At 43.8% G+C, this 22,445-nt stretch overlaps 5 protein-coding genes across 5 annotated transcripts; 2 read left to right on the forward strand and 3 right to left on the reverse strand.

The window, feature by feature from the left end:
- Nucleotides 1-2,588: 2,588 nt before the first annotated feature.
- Nucleotides 2,589-3,880, forward strand: N7508_009486 (FAD-dependent oxidoreductase; the record flags this gene model as incomplete). Its single annotated transcript, XM_058467549.1, has 4 exons — nt 2,589-2,617; nt 2,848-3,046; nt 3,102-3,505; nt 3,574-3,880. 4 exons carry the CDS (start codon nt 2,589-2,591, stop codon nt 3,878-3,880), a joined length of 939 nt encoding a protein of 312 aa, XP_058315395.1.
- Nucleotides 3,881-4,812: 932 nt separating this feature from the next.
- On the reverse strand, nt 4,813-5,796 carry N7508_009487 (uncharacterized protein; the record flags this gene model as incomplete). Its single annotated transcript, XM_058467550.1, has 1 exon — nt 4,813-5,796. One exon carries the CDS (start codon nt 5,794-5,796, stop codon nt 4,813-4,815), a length of 984 nt encoding a protein of 327 aa, XP_058315396.1.
- A 549-nt stretch (nt 5,797-6,345) lies between these two features.
- N7508_009488 (uncharacterized protein) lies at nt 6,346-6,552 on the reverse strand (the record flags this gene model as incomplete). The annotated part of the gene is made up of 1 exon (XM_058467551.1): nt 6,346-6,552. The coding sequence occupies one exon, from the start codon at nt 6,550-6,552 to the stop codon at nt 6,346-6,348; it is 207 nt and encodes a 68-aa protein (XP_058315397.1).
- Nucleotides 6,553-7,692: 1,140 nt separating this feature from the next.
- N7508_009489 (general substrate transporter) lies at nt 7,693-9,105 on the reverse strand (the record flags this gene model as incomplete). Its single annotated transcript, XM_058467552.1, has 3 exons — nt 7,693-8,033; nt 8,145-8,846; nt 8,904-9,105. The coding sequence occupies 3 exons, from the start codon at nt 9,103-9,105 to the stop codon at nt 7,693-7,695; spliced, it is 1,245 nt and encodes a 414-aa protein (XP_058315398.1).
- Nucleotides 9,106-18,338: 9,233 nt separating this feature from the next.
- Nucleotides 18,339-19,594, forward strand: N7508_009490 (uncharacterized protein; the record flags this gene model as incomplete). The annotated part of the gene is made up of 5 exons (XM_058467553.1): nt 18,339-18,391; nt 18,445-18,622; nt 18,819-18,967; nt 19,028-19,276; nt 19,330-19,594. The coding sequence occupies 5 exons, from the start codon at nt 18,339-18,341 to the stop codon at nt 19,592-19,594; spliced, it is 894 nt and encodes a 297-aa protein (XP_058315399.1).
- Between the last annotated feature and the right edge of the window lie 2,851 nt (nt 19,595-22,445).

Consider the following 22,445-nt stretch of genomic DNA (forward strand, 5'->3'; position numbering starts at 1 on the left):
TTGACGGAGCTCAAGCACAATACGGTGAAGCGGAGTTTGTTTGTTGACCAGGTGGCGAGGGACCAAACTGCCGGGACCGACGGTGTCAATCGATCCCCACCAAATTAGACGATTTTTCCCGAGATGCCAAGTGGGTGCATCTGAGTCTCTGCCCAGTTACTGAGTTTATGGTGCTTATGGGCAGATTTCGCCTTGCGCCTTGCGCCCGGAAGATCTCAAATCTGGTCCAGGACACTTATACATGTAAGACAAATGCGACTCAGCAGATGGAAATGGAGCCCCGCACATAATACGCGCTTGACCACCGCATTCCGTGCCACCAGCAATTGGCTGAGGACGGCCCCCCTTTTTGGCCCTGCGGATCATCACACAGCTGTCGACTAATCACTTGCGAGCGATCAATGCGCTAAAACTGCTTTAACCCCCTAAATTTGCCTACCCGAGAGCGTTGCTAAAAAAACCAAGGAAGCGGTACCCCAAGCACTCATGGGCTGACAGTGCAGTGATCCAGTATTGGACCCGGGACTCCGGTACCCTAACAGCTGTCTCGAAGCCGGAGGGGTCGTAAATCTCCAGTCGGTGTGGTGAGTGTTCTTCTGTTCTCTCTCCCCTCTTTCTTATCGCTCTTGCGCGTCCCCCTCGCCGCGTTCGCTCTTTTTCATAGATCGCGAGTGTGCTGCCGATGTATCAAGACGGGCATCAAGGGTTAACTCCCATCGAGCCGGATGTTAGTCGCAGAATATCAATTATTTGGAGAAATCTTTTTCTCTTTCGCCTTGGTTCCCTTAAATGACTAACATCCCTAGTCCAACTCCGATGAAGATTCATTATACCCAGGATCGTAAGTGGAGTAACATGATTTAGCGATCTTGGATGAGTATAACTGACTTTGATAGGCTTGGCGCGGCCAGTTATACCACGAGTATCACATCGAGTGCGTTGAACTACCAGTAAGTGCCTCTAGTCCATAATTTTGCTGAATGACTACTAATAAATGTAGATATGAGGTGTGTCTTCCCAAACTCTGCTCATAACCCATACTGAGTGTCCCCAGAATGGTCGCAGGTATCACTCTTTCCATGAGGGAGAGTATATTCTGGTATGTGACTATACTAGCTCTCTAAAAGTGTTGTGATTGATTCTCAAGCTAGCCAAATGACGAACAAGAACAAGATCGCCTGGATCTCGTGAGCTGGCCCCAACATGAATACCGCTTGGCCAGAAATTAACCGGAGACAGAGCCATCATATCTATTCAATTCTTCTTAAAGGAGAACTGCTTCGTGCACCAGTGAAAAATCCCAAAAGAGTATTAGATCTCGGAACAGGGACAGGGATATGGGCTATTGACTATGCAGAGTGAGTCTTGGGACCCAATCAGTCCTTCTCAAACCTCGCAACTGACAAAATGTATAGTGCAAACTCGGACTCAGAAGTGATCGGTATGATCATTGAAATAGATAACAGCCAAGTCGTGACTAACCGAACCAGGAATTGATTTGAGCCCCATCCAACCATCATGGTAGGTGCAACAGCCGATACGCCGATTGATCGCATGATGTTGACGTCCCTCTAGGGTACCACCAAATTGTCGGTTCGAAATTGACGACTTTGAACAACCATGGTCATACAGCCAACCATTTGACTACGTCCACGGACGGGAACTAGAAGGCTCAGTTCGTGACCACGACAGACTCTTCGAACAAGCATTCAAAAACCTAACACCTAATGGATGGCTCGAAATGGCAAGCTTTGAGCCAACAACCTATTCAGACGATGGAAGCCACTTGAAAGCGACGAATCTTTTGATAGCAATCAAAAACATGCACGAATCATCAAAGCTTTTTGGTAAAGATATGACATCTTCATCGACATGGAAAGATCGGATGGAAAAGGCGGGATTCGTTAATGTTACAGAGGATGTTTACAAAGTATGTTCCCTCCATCTCGCGAGATCGGTAAAGGATTTTCACTAATCGCGACAAAGTTACCGCAAGGTCCATGGCCGAAAGATCCCAAGTTGAAAGAACTTGGGAAATATCACCAAGTGAACATGCTTGAAGCTATGCCTCCATACACATATGCTTTATTCACCAGAATGCTTGGGTGGTCGCGCGTTGAAATAGAGGCATTGTTGGCAGGGATACGCAAGGAAATATGTGACCCATCGCACCATCTGTATACGAAGGTGCGTATTGTATATGGTCAGAGACCGTCATGATTTGGGTTTTGTGAGCGCGTAAATTAGTTTTATACCCCATTTTTGTTAGTTTCTTGTGCATGCCGCATGCCGCAATACAATTTATCATTTGGCCTACTTGAATATAGACATTCTAGCTGTTCATCTTTCGTTTCATAGAAGTAATACTCTTCATTGGACCTGATGAATATGATTTTTATGAGTATGGCCAGATCATTAATTGTTCGCTTGTGAAAAGAATATCCATACGGCGCGGGGTGTTGGTACTGAGGCCGCGGGCTTTCCCGCGGAATTGGCCGGAGCCACGGATTTGAATATTGTTCAAATAGCTCGTTTGTCCTAGCATAAATATAAAAATTCAGCAACAGGCGAGAAACATATTCGACAAGATGAAGAGCGAATCTATTGTGGTTGTTGGGTAAGTCAAAGTGCAGCGAGTGATGACTGCAATTGTTGATATCGAGATTTTCAAGTGCCGGCGTAATTGGGCTCGACGTAGCACTGGTCCTCGCAAAGCAAGGATATGGCAGACAGACTACAGTCATTGCAGAGCATCTCCCAGGTGATACATCAATAAACTATACCTCACCATGGTGTGTGACTTCCCATTGCTGATGCAAAATTTCGCGATGCTGACTCGACGGCTAGGGCGGGTGCCAATTTCTCTGCTATTTCTGCAAGTGATGAAAATTCTCTACGATGGGATAAGCTGGGATATGCGTATCTTCTCGATCTTGCAGCAAAGGATGGCAAAAATGCATTTGTGAAGGAAACTCCTTCAACCGAGTATTGGGATGAGATGCCATCTCTTGCAAAGATCAACTCAATGGCCACATACCTAAAAAATGTAAGAAATCGACAAGCCCGTCATACTCCTTCGTTTACATCTGACCCTAGAAAAGTTCAAAGAAATACCCGCAGCAGCTCTGCCAAGTGGTGTTGCGTATGGTATAGTATTCACGACAATAACAATCAACGCGCCTATGCACATCCAGTACCTGCGTCGGAAACTTACCGAGGAATATGGAGTTCAATTCATACGCAGAACAGTCTCCAAGATTTCATCGGGCTTTCTGAGTGAGAATACAAAGGTGGTGTTCAACTGCACCGGTAATGCATCGCGAGACCTGAGCGAAGTCCGGGACTCCAAATGCTATCCCACCCGAGGTCAAATTCTGCTTGCAAAGGCCTCGCATGTTCAACAAAATGTCATGAGGCATGGAAAGGAGTACGAAACTTACGTGATCCCACGGCCGTATTCGAACGGCAATGTGATTCTTGGTGGTTTCATGCAAAAAGGTGTCAGGTAAGAATGATGGATGGGCCTGATCTTTCTCTTCATTTTTTTTGTCCGCTAATCAGATCTTTCCACAGTACCGCGGACACGTTCGGCTACGAGACAGAGTCAATATTGTCTCGAACGAAGGCTATGCTTCCTGAACTAGCCTCAAAAGAGACTCAAATAATGACTGCACTTTCTGGCCTACGCCCATCTCGCGAGGGAGGAGCGCGTGTTTCCAAAGAGATGGTCCAAATTGATGAAAGAGGTCGGCAGGGCACCCTAGTTCACAACTATGGTGCTGGTGGAACAGGATTCCAGGCTGGATATGGCATGGCGATCGAAGCCGTTAGCACTGTGACAGCAGAGCTTTCAGCGATTGATATGCGAGCTATTCTTTAGTACAAGATCTCTTCAATTGATCAATTAGGATTAAAAGACATCAGGATAAAAGGCTCCACCTACATAGCCAGACAAGCTTCGTATGTATAGTCTATTGTGTAACCTTATGATATTTCCATACTCGCTTAGGCCATTTCTTTTACAATATCAATTCACAATTAGACACAACATGTTCCGCACGATGGATGGAATTTCATATTTTTCAAACTGATAGGAGTAAATATAATGTTTTGTCGGATATGACTGGGTTTGGCACTCACCTTTGACCTCTTTGCACCCTCCGCTTCTTTCGGTCCATTTACCGTCATGAGCCCCAAACATCAGCTTCTATAAAATGAAGTGAAGTACAAGAGATGCCTGGATCACATTGGACAGCCTCATCTAAACGCCACCGCCCAAAAGTACCATCTGATCAACGTAATCAGATTGTCAAAACTAATGCCGCCAACGAAAGCGTCGGTGTATTCTTGACTACGTAATGTTTAAAGAGCCTAAGGCTCGGATCAGTAGGTGTACTTTTACATTTTGCATTTTTCATTATGGTCATATATTACAGGTCTCGGGCTTGGACGAATATGCCATATATAAGTTGCTTATAGTATTAAGTACCTTCTTCGTCTGACTAGGCACGTTAGGTTACTTGCATAATTTTTAGTATTCTTCAATTTACTAGTATAGCAACAGGAAATAGCTAATTCCATATCCATAGCTGTAAAAGACTTAATGATAGCCTCGAGGCGCTCGAAAAGAGGTGAACATAAGACCCATGACGAAGATAATTTACCCAAAGCGCTAAAGCAGATGTTCGCTACCTAGCTCTCTACTGATCTGTCGGAGTATTGCAGAAATGAAATAACCCTTTAAAAAAAAAAACCAAGAAGTTTCGGGGTTATTGTGCGATGTACTTATCCCAACTGCTATACAGTGTCCGTCTATGTATCTGCCCAATCGAGAGGAGCTGGGTCCCATTCGTCACTACAGTTTAGATGGACATCTTCCCGAATCTTATCCATGTCTAAATGCTCTAACCAGCTACTGTACCAATCCAGAAACTCGACAATTGAGTCAAACCGTGGTTTCTGCCCGTAGACGGTCATGGGGTTATCACAAATTGTCGCATGAGAAACGACCACTCGCCACGCCCAGTACTTGTGGCTCTGATCAGAGTCTTCTTCGTCCCGTCGACAGTAGAGATACATGCTGTACCATATATCATGTCTGCCCAGCTTATACTTGACACCATTCCCGGTTTTGAAGCCAACCCGCACTTCCAGGTCATCATGTTTGTATGCTTCCACGAAGGATTCATCCCAAAGATAATAGCGACGCAGATCAGCTGTCAGATCTTCTCGATCTTTGGAGATATCGGACGTTTCTTTTGATAAAGCTCCTGGTGGTTGAAAATGCGCCATGCCTGCGTAGCGAAAGTCTGGATCCACGATCTCACTGGCGTACTTGAGAAAGATAGCCAGCTCATGGCAGGGCAGGACTTCAAAATCGTTGTCCGCTTCATCTCGAAAGGCCACCCCATTACACACTTTTTGGACAGTGTCCAAATACATCTGGCGCCACTCATCTGTCCGCAATTTCGGCGGGCGCACACCATCCATTTGATGATGGTATAGCGAGCTGTAATCAGCCAATCTGGTGACATTTTCCTCCTCGCGAGCCTGACGGACGATTTCTGGCGGAGCGGTAGCCATCCAAGGATCATTGCTCTTGATTCCCAAACTAGACCAGTAAACGTCCATCTTCTCCAGTTTCTCCTCCTCGGTGGAAAGATTCTTAGCTTCAATCTCATCGATTCGGTCTTGGAGAAATTGCCGATTAGAAGCCTCCATCTTGGTGCGAAATCGTTCTACCGCGAGGCGCATATTCTCATCCGCGTCGGCGGATGTCTGTGCGGTGCTCTCCATTCCTATGGAGGGGCTAGACCTATGTATAGTGGTGCTTTTTCAGGGTAAGAAAGCCAAAAACTCGATGAGTTGAAATGGGGACGAGGCTCAACAGACCCACAGTACGGTTCCCCTGTATGGGTTGTTTCGGCAAGTAGGATCTGCCGATACCGGAATCTGTGAGTACGGGTAATTTTGCCGATAGACACGTGATCAGAAAGATTTCTATGCAGTTTATATGCTCACCCAACCTTAGAGATCGTACTTAACCCAATTGAAAATGAATCCAAATCTCTCGTTCGCCTGAAGAAAGCGCGCGAAGAAGTTCAGGATTCTCGGAGAAGTCGGATGAAAAAATTTGGTGCCAAAGGGATGTGGATAGGTCAGTATTTTTATAATGTCTTTCTGGCATCGTATCTATCTTTTCTAACTTAAGAAAAATAGTTGATTTATCTGTCATATTCCGCTGGAATTGATAGCATCATCACTTGCTTTGGACAATCCTTTGGCGTTCCAGACTACTGGCCATAGACATCTGAAAGAACCAGTGCTGATGATATGATGCCCGTCTCACGCTTCGTTGCAAGCTTCCCACAGCGTACAGGGCGTCAGGTTCTCCCCATTCTTCCAATTATTGTAGACCTCTTCGCCCCCTCCAATCTCTCGCAATAGCTGCATGGCTCTGGATTCACCATTAAAAGGAGTAGCAAGATAGTGCAATGCAGTATTTCCATCGACATCCTGGGCGCATGCATCGATACCCGCATCGGCAAGCATATGGAGAGTGCTTAGCTGTGGAACTCGCTTAGTAGGAGTCAATGGTGTTGGTGGATTGGTAGGATGATATGAAACATGGGTCGCGGTTGTCTCTGTTGTTTCTAAGTGCAGTGGGCTGGGTTGTGAATGTGGAAGCAACCTGGAATCTCAAGTGCGGACAGTGTACACTTAGCACTGCGTCCGGGATTTCTCAATTCATTGACGAATGTGTGCAGGTTTGGCGAGTGTAGCAACGCGAAGAAGTTCTACCGCGCCGATCACTTCCAACAGCACATGAAGCATTGCCATGCTGAGATCAGCGGGGAATAGACTAATATCTTGGAAAAAGCTTGCATGAAGGAAAATGAGGCATCCGATCCTCGGGATAACAAGACGAGTAAATTGGCCAGTCCTAACACTATATTGACCTGACACGTTCATTCGCGACCCAAGTCCCCCTTTCCATTTTAGACAAAGTCTTAACACAATGGATTAGCATTAGCGTACGGAGTTAAATTGGTATTATAGCATGCCTTTGGTCCTACGTTACTAGTCTAAAGTCAACTTAGGTATGACGAGGAGGGTTTGGCCCCTGTGCTAGTTTGTTCTGCGCGTTTCATCTCGTTTACAGGGCCATGGAAGAACTTGCGGGTAGCCTAATGCCTTCAAGACTATCACCTTTTGGTGGAAACGATGCGATGTAATCTACGACGATAGTTCAGTCCACAAAGAGCCCTAGAGACACTCAACCAGCTATGGAGCTGTCTTTGAAGTGGGTTTGGGCGATATTAAGCACGGGACAAGGTTCAATCTAGCTTGGATCTGGATCTCATATTATTGCATAGTTGTAGAATTTGCATCATTTGGAAATCACTGCTAGTTGCCCTGGCTTCATTCTAACTGAAGCTCAACAGCTTTTGCGACAACTATTATGACCTCTGTTTTTCAAATATCACTTATGGGCTTCTGCAACGAAGCTTTGACGGGGTTCGGGCTTTCAAATATTTCTGATAGCTCCTCCAAAGTGTGGTTCTTCGTCTCTACGGAGATGAAATAACTCACAGTCGCTTCAAACAAATCCCAACCAATGAAGACGATATAAGTATACCATCCAATCTTTTGGAGGGCAATAGGGAAGCAGAACTGATTGAGAAGAGTGAATCAAGGGGCGATGGAGAAGGTAAGCCCAACGCCCTTGCCGCGTGTTTCATAGGACAGAGCTTCAACCGGATACAAAACCTGCAGCGGAGTCATTCCGAAATTATGGCAGAATCCAAAAACAAAAATAAAGGCAATACCAGCAGAGGCAGCTGATGTAGCCTGAGTGTGAGCAAAGAGCCCCGTTCCAATTGTGATACATGCGAAGCAAATAGAGCAAGCGACTGCTGTCCAAATAATAGTCGGTCTGCGGCCCATTCGCTCAATCTGGCTGGCGCCCAAGTATGAAGCCACAGTCGAAACGACCGTGTATCCGAGGCTGACATTGAGTACTTGGTTTGAGCCTGTGATACCGGTAGTGATGAGCATTGCGGGCAGATACTAGGTCACAACTGCGTTGCCCGAGCATTGGCCCCAGGTGCCTGTGACCAGAGCATTCATGAATCGCCATCTACCTGCCTTGGTTGTGCAGAAGTCGCTAAAGTCCCACCAGCGCTTGTCTGATCCAGAGAGTGAGATAAACTCTCTGTATTCCTGCAACTGCAACTGAACAAGGGGATGATTCGGATCGTCTTCACCATGGTAGTGTGTCAAAAATTCCAATGCTTTGTCCTCTTGGGTATGCGAGAATAGCCACCGAGGTGACTCAGGGAAGAATAAGACGCTCAAGAGAACAATACCAGGGCATATCATCTGGCACCAAAGTGGAATCTGCCAGGACTTGGCGCCTGCGTAGCCAGCCGATCCTCTAGTGACACCGGCAGCAATCAAGGATCCGACTGCATACGTACAATTATAAAATGCCATGATGATACCACGATAGGCTGGTGGGCAAACTTCAGCACACCAGATAGAGCTCGTTGATCGAATAATATTCACCCCGAAGCCGAGAAAGAATCGACCAGCCACAAATTGGGGAACACCGTGGGATAGCGCAGATATAAATGTGCTGGCGACAACAATCACACATCCGATGAACGTGCCCCATTTTCTCCCGAACATGTCACAAGCAGGTCCGCTGAATGGCAAAGAGCAGATTCCACCGACAGTGTACATTGCCGAAATATAGCTTGTTTTAGCTCCGTTTTTCTCGATGCTGAACTGATTCCTGAACGACTCAAGGGCGGGAAGGGACCCAAAAATAGATCCATCATATCCTAAGCAACATTTTAGCTAACTTGTCTTCGTTTGATGTAGTTTCTTTGGGTATTCACCATTCATTGTCGAGCACAGGAAGGCAATCACACAAAAGCCATAGAGCTTCCTCAGGTTTGGCGACCATGGCGATGGTTTCTGTGCTTGAAGAGCCTCCAGCAAGGGCTGACGACTTGGCAGCCCTTCATCATGACTCGATGTCTTTTCCAAGGGGGACTTAGACAGCTGCATATCTTTATTTTGGGATTTCAAGGAGCCCATCATGAGGCTCAAAGAGGAAGGTTAGAATTGATAAGCTCTTCGTCGAAGCCGAGAATTTCCCACTTATAGTCAAGTTATATACATCACCTATTTATTCGAGTGCCTTGCTCTACCCCGTGATCTGGCCGGGGCATTCACATAGCGATAAGCTTGTTCCCCAAAGTTGCAACCCTAACGCTAGCTATTCGGGCGGGGAATTCTCCGTCGCTCAGGCAAAGGAATCCCCGACTGCCACGCTTCGCTTCGCGATGCCACCTAATTCCATATCAGATAGGCATAAGGCCTACTTCAAAGTAGTATGATTTTACAATCACTGAATATTCATTATTAAACGACGAGCAAATGTAGCCCTAAATATATGACGATAATCACAGCTCCTCGATTAGTTTCGTACATAAATAAGCTTTTGGAAGGCCTTCGTAATTACTATTTCCTATTCAAATGTAAAGGATGAAGATATCCAGATATAAAGTCAAAAAAATCAATCATTCTGTCAAAACCTACAGAAAGTACGTCCCAAAACCAGTGTCAACATCTAGACTAGATTGTAGACCTCGGCAAGGACCGCAAGGGACCGGACCAGACCGCGGTCCGGTCCGGTCTTGCGGTCCTACAAACGGGACAAATATATAGAACCCCGTGATTTACATAATTTATGAAGAATCTATTGGTATTTTTTAGTATTTCACTTTTATACTTTGTTATATATAGCCTATACGTATTCTTTCCAAAAACTTTGAGTACTTTTCTAGAAATTATCTATATACATGATTTATGTTAAAAGGATCAATTGTCCTTTATATCTATTAATTATCTACAAAATCCGTATTATATCTTAGTCTCTTTAGAATACGCCCTAACGAACGCCTCTAAATATAAAAATTAGGTAGAGGGATCTTATTATTATTAATAGCCCTTCTCTTCCCTAGCGCTCGTAGGCTAGGCTACTTAATAGATACTTCTATAGAAGTTTCTATTGTAAGATCTTCCTCGTTATCGCTAATAGGATCAAACTCTTTATCCTCTTGCTTAGTATTATCCTGCTCCTTCTTCGAATACTTCTCTTAGGTAGAGAGGAACTTATCTACTAGCGTAAGCTATTTAGACTTAGACCTCGCTTTGGGTCGGGTTTGGGTACGACTTCAGGAACCGTACCCATGGGTCGGGTATGGACCCAAAACCCAAACCCAAACCCACGGGCTTACGGGTTCTTGGCGGGTAACCCGCGGGTTACCTATTCTATATACACGCGATAAACCAATTAGTATACCTTTTCTTCTTCCTATGTAGGCCTTTATTGATATATCATCTTTTTGTCTTCGAAGAATAGGGGTATCGCGAGGCCCCTAAATATACGTCTACGCGTTTTAGAATCTTCTATTAGTCGTCTAACAGTTATTAGCGAGAAACCCTTCAATATATAACGTATTGTGTAAGCGAGTGGAACACGCAAACGAGTGGAACACCTACCCATCTTAGTCGCTTCATTAGACTTCCGCAGAACCCAGCTCAACCCGGGCCCCACCCCGGGCCCAACCCGGGCTGGGTTGGGTTCTGGGCCGGGTTCTCCAACCCAGTACTGGGCCCGGGTCGGGATTTCTGGCCCAGTGCTGGGCCCGGGCCCCCAGCTGGGTTCATAAACAATGCAAACATGTCAAGACTCGTGACTACATAACTTGTGCAGTTTTTGGCTGTATTTTTGGGTATTTGACTTGTAAGCAAGGCCTCTTTCTATAATCACTGTTTAATTTAATTGTACGTTTAATAGATTCCTAAGGCTACAGGGCTACAATTCTAACGGCTGTCAGAAAATAGGGTCATTAAGCTATATTGCTAGTTTTTTTGACGGCCGTCAGAATATAGGGTTATTTCGAGGCTTTTTTGAAGATATGTGAATTAGAGAGCTTCAATCGATTAACTAACTAATAGTACTCGAATATATTATTATCGCAATTCTTTCGCTTCCGTCCTAACGCACGTACTTGGGTGTTATTCACTAGCAATAGTACCTAGGGTTTACGTATAGTCGGCCCTTCAAATGCAGTCAATAAAGCTTTATCTAGCTCTGTCTCCTTATCAATTGAAGTCTCCTATTCCTCGGTATCACTGATTGGCTCGATCTCAATGTCGTCGAGGTTATTATCCTTCTCTTCCTTTGCTACTTCTAGCTTATTATGAGAGAAGAACTTCTTAAGAAGTCTCGCCTCTTGTTCTTCTATGTCAAACCTTGAGGTATAAAGAAATATCATTAAATCCTCGATTGTATAAGACTTTATTCTTCCTCGATAGTAATAGTAGATATCCCGAGCAGTATTAAATAGCCGTTCAACGCCTGCCCCGGTTATAGGGAAAGAGAGGATATCACGCGTAAGAGCAGCAATTGCTAGGAATCGCGCTTAGTTCTCTCGCTAGAACGTAAGAGGAGCAATTTGAATAGGATCTAATCCGAAGTTAGTTAGAATTCTGAAAGGCTTAGCTTAAACGTACCACTATCAAGATAATAAGTTATTTTATTAGTAGCTATGCTTCCTTAGGCATTGCTCCTATCTAGTATCGTATCAAGCTTCGATCCTAGCCGAGCTATTATTTAAGAGCCATCTAGTAACTGATCAAGGGCTAAAAGCTGTTCTTGATATAGAATTAGAGCTTCCTAAAAGGATAAGCGGTACGTGTTACGCTATTTCTGATCTTAGTCATTAGTAAGAAAGAACTTAAACTTATTTATAGGCGCTAGCATTGTGCTGATTGTATAGATATATCCTCGAATATTATCGGTTTAGGAGTAGTACTTATTAAGCTTTAACCGACTAGTTTTAAGTGCGTAAAATATCTATTTCTTCTATAGCATACGCTTACGTCGTAGCTACTTTATTAAACACTTAAGATACTCAAAGAGTTTATTGTAGATCTTGAAGACGTAATACGTAGTAATATCTCGAGTCTTCGATAGCTAAGTTGTGTAGGCGAAAAATAGCTTAGTGATATAAAGAAGATAGTTAACTTAACGCCACTCGTCCTTATAGAGTAGTATCTCTTCGCAATTATACTCTGCACAAAATAGCGCAAAGATCGGACGTAGACGTTTTGCCCGACGTAGTATTAGAAAGGTTGAATTCCACCGAGTCCTTATATCTTAGATCGGTACTAGCTTCACGGTGCTTGTCTAGAGATTATAAAATGTCTCCCGGCGCTAAGGGCTTGCGTTCACATAGATAGCAAGATAGCGGACCTTGTTCAATATAAAGGATATCTCACGATTCCGATGCTACGTATTTAAATAAGCTAATCTTAATTGCTTCTCTGTCTATTTTGTCTTAGTTAAGTCATTTAGTGGAACTATTTTAATGCGATCAAGGAGCTAGTTTAGACTAAGTTAGATAACGTAAGTAAGGCATAGGATTCGAACAATGATAACACTATCTAATAGACCCTATTAGAGGGAATCAAATAATGTCTTATTGTTTGAAGCATTGTCCGTTATTAACCCAAACACTCGGGCTTCAAGGTTATGCTCGATCAGAGTTTAAAGAAGAATATTGCTTAGATTCGCGCCTATATACGCACCGTAGAGAGGTTTAAACCTAAGTAGTACCTTACGATATACCCAATCAATATCTACAAAGTAGCCTATAATTGCTATAAACACCTATAAGAATAGAGATATCTAGCAATCAAGTGCAATTGAGATTTTTGAACCAATAGGCAGTGTTCGAAGCATCCGCTCTTGCCGATCTTTAACAATGCTCCCTAGTCGGCGACGAATTGTATTAGTAGATAGGATAATCGGAGGTAATAGAGCGGTATAAGCCCGAGAAATAAGACGCTAAAATACTAGATACTCAATAAGATAAAGTAGAAGCCGATTGAGTGTGATAAATTGTAGGATATCTTCTTCCTAGGCTGCTTGCGAGAACGGTATTTCGATATCTTCCTAAGTTTAGTATTACTATTAGTAAATAAAATCGAATAAAAGGGTTACTCCGAACGTACTACTTGCTTTAGAAATTTGGTAATCTATGACTTCTTTGTATATCCGCTCTTTAAATAAGCCGCTATCTTAAGATGTCTCTATATTATCGATATACTATAATATTGTATTTTACCTATAGCCTTCGTATTAACTATATTAGGGTGCTCAAGAATATTTCCACAATGTTGGTACATAACCTTTGGTGCACTATCTATACTATAAGCAACCTAATTGTAGTGGCTCTAAATCTCCGAATGGCGCGTTAAGTCCTAGACAATCTTGCTCTTCCTCCCAAAATCGGTTTGTAGCTACTATTCTACCTATTCGTTATAGGTTATTTTATCGTAGAGAATAAACGCCTTCCTTCGGTCAGGTCTAACGTGTTGTAAGGAGGATAGGAGTATTGGCGGAATTGTTGGTCGGAGGAAGTTAGTGTCAAAGGGATCGATCGTATACTAGCTACTAGAGGGAGTCGCTAGGTGGTTTGATAGCGCAAGATAGCTGATATTATCTATATCGCCATTATAAAGAGAGGACGCGAAGTTAGACTACTGGTTTTGTGATATAATAAATTGAACAAGTGTAAAGTAAGTGATAGAGGGGGAATAAAGGACTTACGGAGCAATAATATCTAATGACGGTGTGTAAATAAAGCAAACGCGATAGATCAATTTAGAAGAGGACCTTAAAACGTATCCGCGTGGTTTATTGGTTATATTACTCTACCTCCGTATCTATCTAGCCCAATAACCTAGTAAGAACCTAGAAAGCCTAGCAAGAACCTAGCAAAACCCTAGAAAGCCTAGCCAAAACCCAGAAAACCTAGCAAACCCCTAGTAAAAACCTAGCAAAAACCCAGAAAGCCCAATTCCCACCCTAGCTTCTACCTAAGATCGTCAAAAAGTTTTATCCTATCTTACCTATCTAGGTTTATACAAGTACTTAAAAAGACCTACAATCTATATAATCTTACTAGCTACTAGTCGAATATAGTGGAATAATAAAGAATATAATTAGTATATATGATATATAAGATTTAAAGTAACAATACCCGAATTCTATAGTGGTTTTTTCAAGCATTCATAGGTATGCAAACACTGTATATTGTGAAATATATATCCGCACACTATATATATTTACACCATGATTTCTGACAGCCGTCAAAAAATCAGTACTAGGTTTTAAGATAAACCTTAGTTTAATAATTTCTGACGGCCGTCAGAAAACCTGTAGTGTCGCCTATAGAACTCATCTACGTATATCTAATATAAGGTCAATAAAAAGGTCATAAGTCAAATACTGTGAAAACCATAGCAAAGTCTGACCTTTCTAAGCCTAAAGAACTATAACTACTTATTTAAGGTTGATTCTACGCGTTTATAGCTTTGAACACACTCTAGTTATACTAGAAAAGTATAGTGGTTCAAGGTATAGATCAAAACCGATGTAAAATCCAGTGAGTTATCTTGATGACTGAGCAGTTTTATGATTGAAATAATGCAAAAGTTGGGCCGAGTTGGGTCCAAACTGGGTTTACTAGGGGCCCAGTGCTGGGCCCGGGTTGGGCCCGGGTTAATGAAGTTCAACCCGGGCCCAGGCTGGGTTGGGTTCTGGGCCGGAACCTTGGGCCCAAAATGGGCTTTGCGGAAGTCTACGCTTCATGTTCATTACCTTCCTCTTCAACCACCCAGCATGCCTCCAATACGCTCTCAAAGCTCTCAAAAACGTACAGAGCAAGAGGGTAGGATCTTATTAGCTATTCAATCTTTTTAGAATAGAGAAAAATGCTCAATTCGTCAATTGGCGCGCGATTTTGACGTACCCCTTAACACGCTCCGTCGCCGTATGGCCGGCGTCAAAAGTCGCGAAGAAACCCGCGCCAACAACCATAAATTGACTTTTCTAGAAGAGGAAACTCTCGAGAATTGGATTATCTTATTAGATGAGCGCGAAGCTACCCCCCGGCCGAATACTATACGAGAGGTAGCTAATTTGCTACTCGAAGACTGCGGGACTGATCCGACCGAGTCGGTCGGCATAAAATAGGTCTATAACTTCATCCAACGGTATTCAAACCTCTCTACCCGATTCTCGAGATCCTACGATTACCGACGAGCTCAATGCGAAGACATAAAGATGATTACAACGTAGTTTAACTTCGTGAAAAGTACGGTCGCGAAATACGGCATCCTCGATGACGATATCTACAATTTCGACGAGACTAGCTTCGCCCTCGGCCTCACTGCCACTGCTAAGGTAGTGACTCGAACTTTATACGGTCGGAGGGCTCTTTTACAACCAGGAAATCGGTAGTGGGTGACTACAATTAAGGCGATAAATACGTCGGGATAGGTGCTACCGCCATACGTCATTTTTAAAGGCAAGGTTTTCATGAAGGCATAGTTTGCCGACATAGACCTACCGGAGGACTGGCTTTTCGCTGTTAGTGATAACGGATAGACTACGGATGCTATCGGACTCGAATAGCTTTAAAAGCTCTTTATACTATCGACTACTAGCCGGAGAAAGGGAAGATATCGTCTACTAATACTCGACGGATATTGCAGCTATCTTACGCCGTAGTTCGATAAGATTTGCGCTGATAATGATATTATTCCAATTTGCATACCAGCGCATTTATCTCATATCCTATAACCTCTCGATATCGGTTATTTTAGTGTTATTAAATAGGCATATAGTAAGGTGATCGAGGCGCAAGCGAGACTTAACCGGATCCGCGTCGATAAAACGGACTTTTTGGAGGTATATCAGACGGCGAGAATTGAAGCATTTAAGCCGGAAACAATTGTGAATAGTTTCGCCGGCGCTAGTCTTGTTCTATTCAACCCGCAATATATCATTTCGAAGCTAAATATTCGCCTTATTACGCCCCCGAGACCGATCAGCAACGGCAGCGATTCGAGCCGCAATTTTACTCCGAAGATGCCTTATATAGTGAAAGATATAAAGAGACAAGCTTCATCTATCAGGAAGCTCGCTACCGATGACCCCTAACGTCTAGGTGATACTATAGACCAGATAGAAAAAGGGTGTCAGCTCGCGATACACAGCGTCACTATTGCGCGGCAGCAAATCACTGAATTACTCGCCGCCAATGCGAAAGTTACGCGTAAAAAACGGCGTACAAAAGCTCAAATAGCGTATAAAGGCAGTCTACTAGTTAAAGAAGCCATGACGTATATAGATAGACCTAGAGAGGTCGAGGAAGCTGTACCTGATGAAGCCGGCTATGCATCGCTGACGCCGAATCGGACCAATAAGAGGCGACCGCAGCGATGCAGTCTCTGTAAAACGCCTGGACATAGGAGAAATAGGTGCCCAGAGAGGTCTGAATAGCTTCAATATTACTAAATACGTGTTGTGGTTGAATAAATTGAATAATAATAGTACATATAATTGGTAGGTGTTCCACTCGCTAACACAATACGTTATAGTCCCTAATATCTCAATTCACTAATGCCTACGTATTATCTATATATAACATGGACCTCCTACTACTAGATAACCTTCTAATTCTTCCTTTGGACGACCTTACCCCTGATCTATCGATTAGTTAATAGGTATTTCCTCCGGTCGCAAGCTCCGCAATCGACTCCGATTTCACACTACAAACCTTCTCTTTGTCTCCGATTCCACCTAACCTCGAGACTATTCGACCTAACCGTGTCACTCTATATATAGTATATACTAAAGAAATAACTATCGAGTTCGTACAATGGTGGCTATAATCAGACTTTGGAAGAAAGAAGCGCCTACGCTAGGACTTACGGCACTTCTCTAATATTTAGGATTATTTTGACTAGGTAGCTAGGGCTACTAATAAGGAACGAAGGTAATATATAAGCTTTGCAAGGCTATTCTAAACCACCTAGGGCTTAGTGATAGGACTTCAACCATACAGTTGGTGCTAATTACAGCCCAAGCGCTTTCAAGATATTCCATCATATTCAAGGCCAATAAAAACAATTCCCTTACCGCTTATGGCTTAGGTTCAAAACAGACCAAGTCTGAGGGGAGGCTTAGATGCACGGTGGGGGGTTATTTGGATCGAGGTATTCGGCCTTTGACATCGGCCGTCGATGGATAGGAAGCAACCTTATTAATGAGCCCATACAGCATAAACGACCCGAGATTGTTATATTCAATCAATGTACCGGAAGCAAATATTGCTGATGAATTCCTACAGTCATGTATACTCAATACTCCAACGCGGTTTTCGATTGAAATCAAATAATCTTCTTGACTAATATTTCCCTCGCAATATATTGCTGACAGTTGAAAGCGTCACCATAACGACCAACATCAAATAAGTGATGTGCTTCGGCGATTCCATCATCGCAAGCCCTTTCACGTCCGTCATATGCAGCCACGCCTGCATAGTTGCATTCGTTATCCTATTTTAAGATTGGAAATTAATCCACGCAAATTCACAGAATATTGCTGTCTGCTTAGGTGACTTGATAAGCGCCAAGAAGTTCGGGCAGCTTACACCCAGCTCCCGCGCAAATGATTTTTGAACCGTTCTCAACTAGACACAAGCAATGAACATTGACATAGGACGTCGTGCAATTTCAGCTTTTCCACATTTGAGAAACTGCTCAGCTCATTGTTTTCAACCACGAACGTCTGCCCTCGTTTCAGCACCACCGCGGTTATAGTCAACAACAACTACCCTTCCTTCGTTTCGCGTTGTTCGCACGATCACGAGTCTTCCCGAGCAAATAACAACGAGAAATCCTGATCACGTGCACTTCTTCCTTTTTACTAGTGGACGATAGCTCTGGGATGAAGAACATAAGCTTAGGGATAGGTATCAGACCTTTAACGTTGCTAAGCTCTAAAGCCTCGCGGCCAAAGCTGTTAGATTAGACAGCTGCATCTCTGTAACGAAGCCGGCCGAGGGAGGATATAATAAGGTGTTCCGCTTGGTCACTAATGATAGAAAAAGGGTACTTGCTTGTATACCAAACCCAAATGCCGGCCCGGCGTTCTATTCGACCGCTTCCGAAGTCGCTACTATAGAGCTTGTAAGTTTACCTCAAACTAGTTAATCGCAAGGGCGGCTAGTTCATGCTCAACCTAGGCTCAAGATTTTCTTCAAATCCCCGTGCCCCGAATCTTTGATTGGAGTGCCACATCATATAACACCGTTGGCTCGGAATATATTATCATGGAAGAAGCATCTAGCATATAGCTTAGAGTCATCTGGGATCAGCTAAGTCCGGACAAAAACCTTTCTATTATGAAGGAGATAGTGACTATCGAGTCAAAGATACTTGCGGTGTCGTTTTCGCAGTATGTTCATTTGCTCATTCACAAATAAGTGCGAAATCTGATTATCTCGTCAGCTTTGGCAGCATATATTTCGCGAACGATATAGTGGAAGGTGCAGTTCCAGCCCTGCTCACCAACGGAGCTCCCTCCGAGCTCAAAGAGCGAGTATACCAGAAATTCAGTATTGGGCCTACCGTCGCCGAAACCTTTGGAAGAAGGAACGCTCGTCGATGCAGATCTCGAGGGATCCTTGTAAGCATTTTCTTATTGCTATTTAAGTTGTTCTTTTTTCTTTTGCTGATTTTCATAAGGGTGAACGGCCCAAGAATATGCGCTAAGTGTTGGCTGGCGTGAATTAGAGTGGATCAAAAATATTGCCGTTTCGGAACCACCAAGCGAAGCTACCCTAATTTCTTCGGCCCAAAACAGTTCATAAGCATATCTTCAGCTGTTGGAGAAGTATCTTAAAGTGGCTCCTGCTATGATGGACATTGACCCTATTCTCACTCGCCCTACATTGTGGCACGGAGACCTTCATTCATCTAATCTCTTTGTGGATGATGGCCATACAACGGCTACCATTGATTGGCAAGGCTTGTAGGCAGGTCCAGTCTTTCTTCAATCCCAACCCTTTCCGATCGTGGACTACCCAGGCAGCATTTTACTTCAACGCCCAGACAATTTTGACGATCTAGGCCCTGAGCAGCAAGCTGAAATCAAGCAGCAAATATTCAAATCGACGCTATATCAGCTATATCTGCTGGAGACCAAAGAGCGCAACCCCCTTCTTGCCAAAGCGTTCCATCTAGACCATGGGAAGACAAGGCGTCTTCCGGTCGAATTGGCCGGAAATACATGGAATAACGGCATAGTCTCTTTTCGTCAGGCACTTATTAACGTTGAAAGGTATCTATCTCACTCAGTATCTCCTCTTTTTTCCGGACGGTATCTGATTTCAGATATTGGCAAGAACTTGGCATCCATGGCGAGTGTCCATATCACTTCACGCAGGATGAACTACATATCCATGCCGAGGGCTGGAATGAGGTCCAGGATTTCTTTAACAGTATCGAAGGTCTTGTGAAACGAGATGGCTGGACAAATCCTGATAAGTTCGACGCTGCCTTTAACTTCTTTTCGGAACTTCGAGAACGGGGCCTGACGCTTATGAAAGGGGAAGAAAAGAGAGCTTTCAACCGACAGACTCGTTGGGCCAGAAAATAGGCTGATTCCGCTTCTACAGAACATCATAATACTAGCGTGCGATAGGAGCCTTTACTACTCTTTACGTTATCCGACCGCTAATGAACCCGAAACTGATTCACACTAAATCATCTTAAAAATTTGTAGTACTTGTGCTTCATATTTCAAAGTTGCATACCCGGCGAGCGGGAAAAGGAAAACGCCAGATAACCGGACCTAACGCCCACACGCTCGTCTACACCAAATCGAGAACAGGCAATGCCTTTTTCACATTCTCAACCCAATCACGAATATATTCTACGAAACTCCGAGCAACCCCGGGTTTATTCCCTTTGCTGACAAAAAATTCCGGGTTCTAATCCTATAGATATGCTTAAGCTCAAAGCCATCTAACAGGGTTATATCGCACGCTTGTCGGAATGCAGCTTTGAGAGTATCATTAGATATATTCGATGCAAGCTATACACTATATTCTTTGACGGCCACGTTCTTGAGACTAGGAATCTTTAGCGGACTCGCAAATTTTGGCCTAGCTGCCTTAATAGCTGAAGCTATTGTTGTGGCCACTCTAGGGGGATGAATATTGATGTTGATCGGCGAATGCGACGTTTGACTACTAAGAATATTACCGCCTTTGCGCTTATCGTTTTCCTCCCTCTACTGATCTTCTATGTAGAGCTTATCTCGAATCTTATCTAGAACGTCTCTGTGCGTCTCTAGGACACCACCTTTTTCGGCGTAGGTTACTAGGCGTCTAATTGATTGCGTGCGGAGTCGATAATAATTCTTTCCGATTGGATCTAGCTAGCAATAAGGGCCTAAGTGGCATACGGCTAAATCATATTTTATTAAATTATAAACGCGCCGCCAAATCGATTGCTGTCTATATAAATTTTCCTTAGCATCTAGCTAGCTATCTCGGTCTTCAAGTATCCTTGTTGTGACAGAGGATTTCCCCCTTTTATTTACCCCTTCGCCCGGCGGGTAGGGAACTATAGTCCTCGATATAATTAAAATAGACTCTCAGCGTAAGTCTTTTTCCACAGTAGAAATAGCTCGACCACATCCTTAATTGTTTCTCAATAGGGGCCCAAACTATTTCCGTTTTATTGAAACGCTTATTTAGATCACGCTGGGTACGGTCGCTGTTTGACACGACAATTGCAGTGTCATCGATCCCGACCCTTCTGTTACGAGACACTTTCTCTTGGATGACGATGTGTAGCTTCTCCCCCAAGAACAACTTCCAGTAGGCGCCCGGCGCCAATACAATATCTTCTTCCGTGTCTTTCACGACGGTCTTGTTGTTGAGGGGTTTCGTGTCCGGTCGAATTTCACCGCCTTGTCGAGGACAGCTGTTCGAGCTTTTGATGCTCTTGTCGCTTTGATTGGTATCATTTGTATAGCAGTGGGAACCTACTACCCAGTGTCTGAAGTGATCTATTTCATTATTGTATGCAGCCCCCGCCTTGAAAAGCCAAGTTAAAGTACGTCTGATTTATTGACCTCGAGCAGCTTGCGGTGACAACCATTTGGTCGGCCCTCGTTTCGATCTTCTCTCACATCGAGCGTACCATTCATCGAGGGTTTACCATCGCCTTGGATTTTGCTTTTGCAGGAGTGCACTTCTTTTTCGGAATCCTCAACGCCAGAGCTGCAAGTGGCTACTCAGATGGGCGTGGGAATGCCATTGTTGCAATATTCTTGCTTGTAACTGGGTACGTGATTTTTGACGGTCAATATACTTAACTTTTGCTGACCTTGTTTCAGAGTTCTTACCTCCTGTTGTTTGTCTTGGCCTGTCGAGACACCCACGTTCGACGAAGGTCGATAATAATAGGTACAGCGAAGGACAATTTTGAGAGTGCTCCCGATTATTACGAGGCTGCACATGCGAATGCGCTTGAGATTGCGAGCGAGCCAGTGCACGGCATCTCCAGTTCAGTCCGGGCCATTCTACTAGCTATTGTTTGCAAGTTTTGTCGGCGTGTGTCATTTTCTGTACACTCACAAACAAATAGTCACAAACAAGGAAAGTGAATCCAATTATCTATGAGATAGGGCAAGGCCGGATAGCTTTGCTCATTCTGTGTTAATGGAATACCAGTGCTGAGGATGAGTATTTGAGAGTGTGGATTTTGATCTATTATAGAACGTGCAGAATAAATAAGGGATGAGCTTAGTAAGGTCGATGTGAGCCTTACAATCATCAGGCAGATGGGGGTGCTAAATATTCCTCGGGCGCGCTAGTAAGATTGCGACCCTCTTTCGTTGACAGGATCAGCTCTATAAGGCTGATCCATGGCTGTATGGTGGCAATAGAGTATAAGCGTCAGAGGTAACATCAATTCCCCCCCCGTGGTACTCTGGCCCCCGGCAACAGCGGGTCCCGGTTGCTACTCCCTCTGGGAGTGATAAGAGTCAACAAAGTACTTTCTGAAGCTCATGTGAGCACTTGTACCGTTTGGCGCGCCCCGCTTTTGTGTGAGAAACGTTTGCGGACGGATAATTGTCTTACAGCTTAGCTTGTTGCTGACTTATCCACAGAATATGTGCCACCCAGCTAATCTACTCAATTCTATAAGGCTGATCCATGGCTGTATGGTGGCAATAGAATATAAGCGTCAGAGGTAACATCTAGGTCATAACTGAATATGACTGCATGAAGTCATCGATGTAAGCCCTACTCAACCTAGAGAGATAAATAGCCGACAGAATCATTCAAGTCAGTCTCAAACACTTCTATTGGAATAAACCGGTCCAATTATTACTATATAACTACATTGGGTACATGACCTTTTCTGCCTTTACAGAATGAAGTTATCATATTTTCTCTCACTTATGGCTGTTGCGACTACTTCCCTGGCCGGAG

Source organism: Penicillium antarcticum, assembly GCF_028974205.1.
Source record: "Penicillium antarcticum strain IBT 31339 chromosome Unknown utg000009l_segment0_segment0, whole genome shotgun sequence".
NCBI classification, from domain to species: domain Eukaryota; kingdom Fungi; phylum Ascomycota; class Eurotiomycetes; order Eurotiales; family Aspergillaceae; genus Penicillium; species Penicillium antarcticum.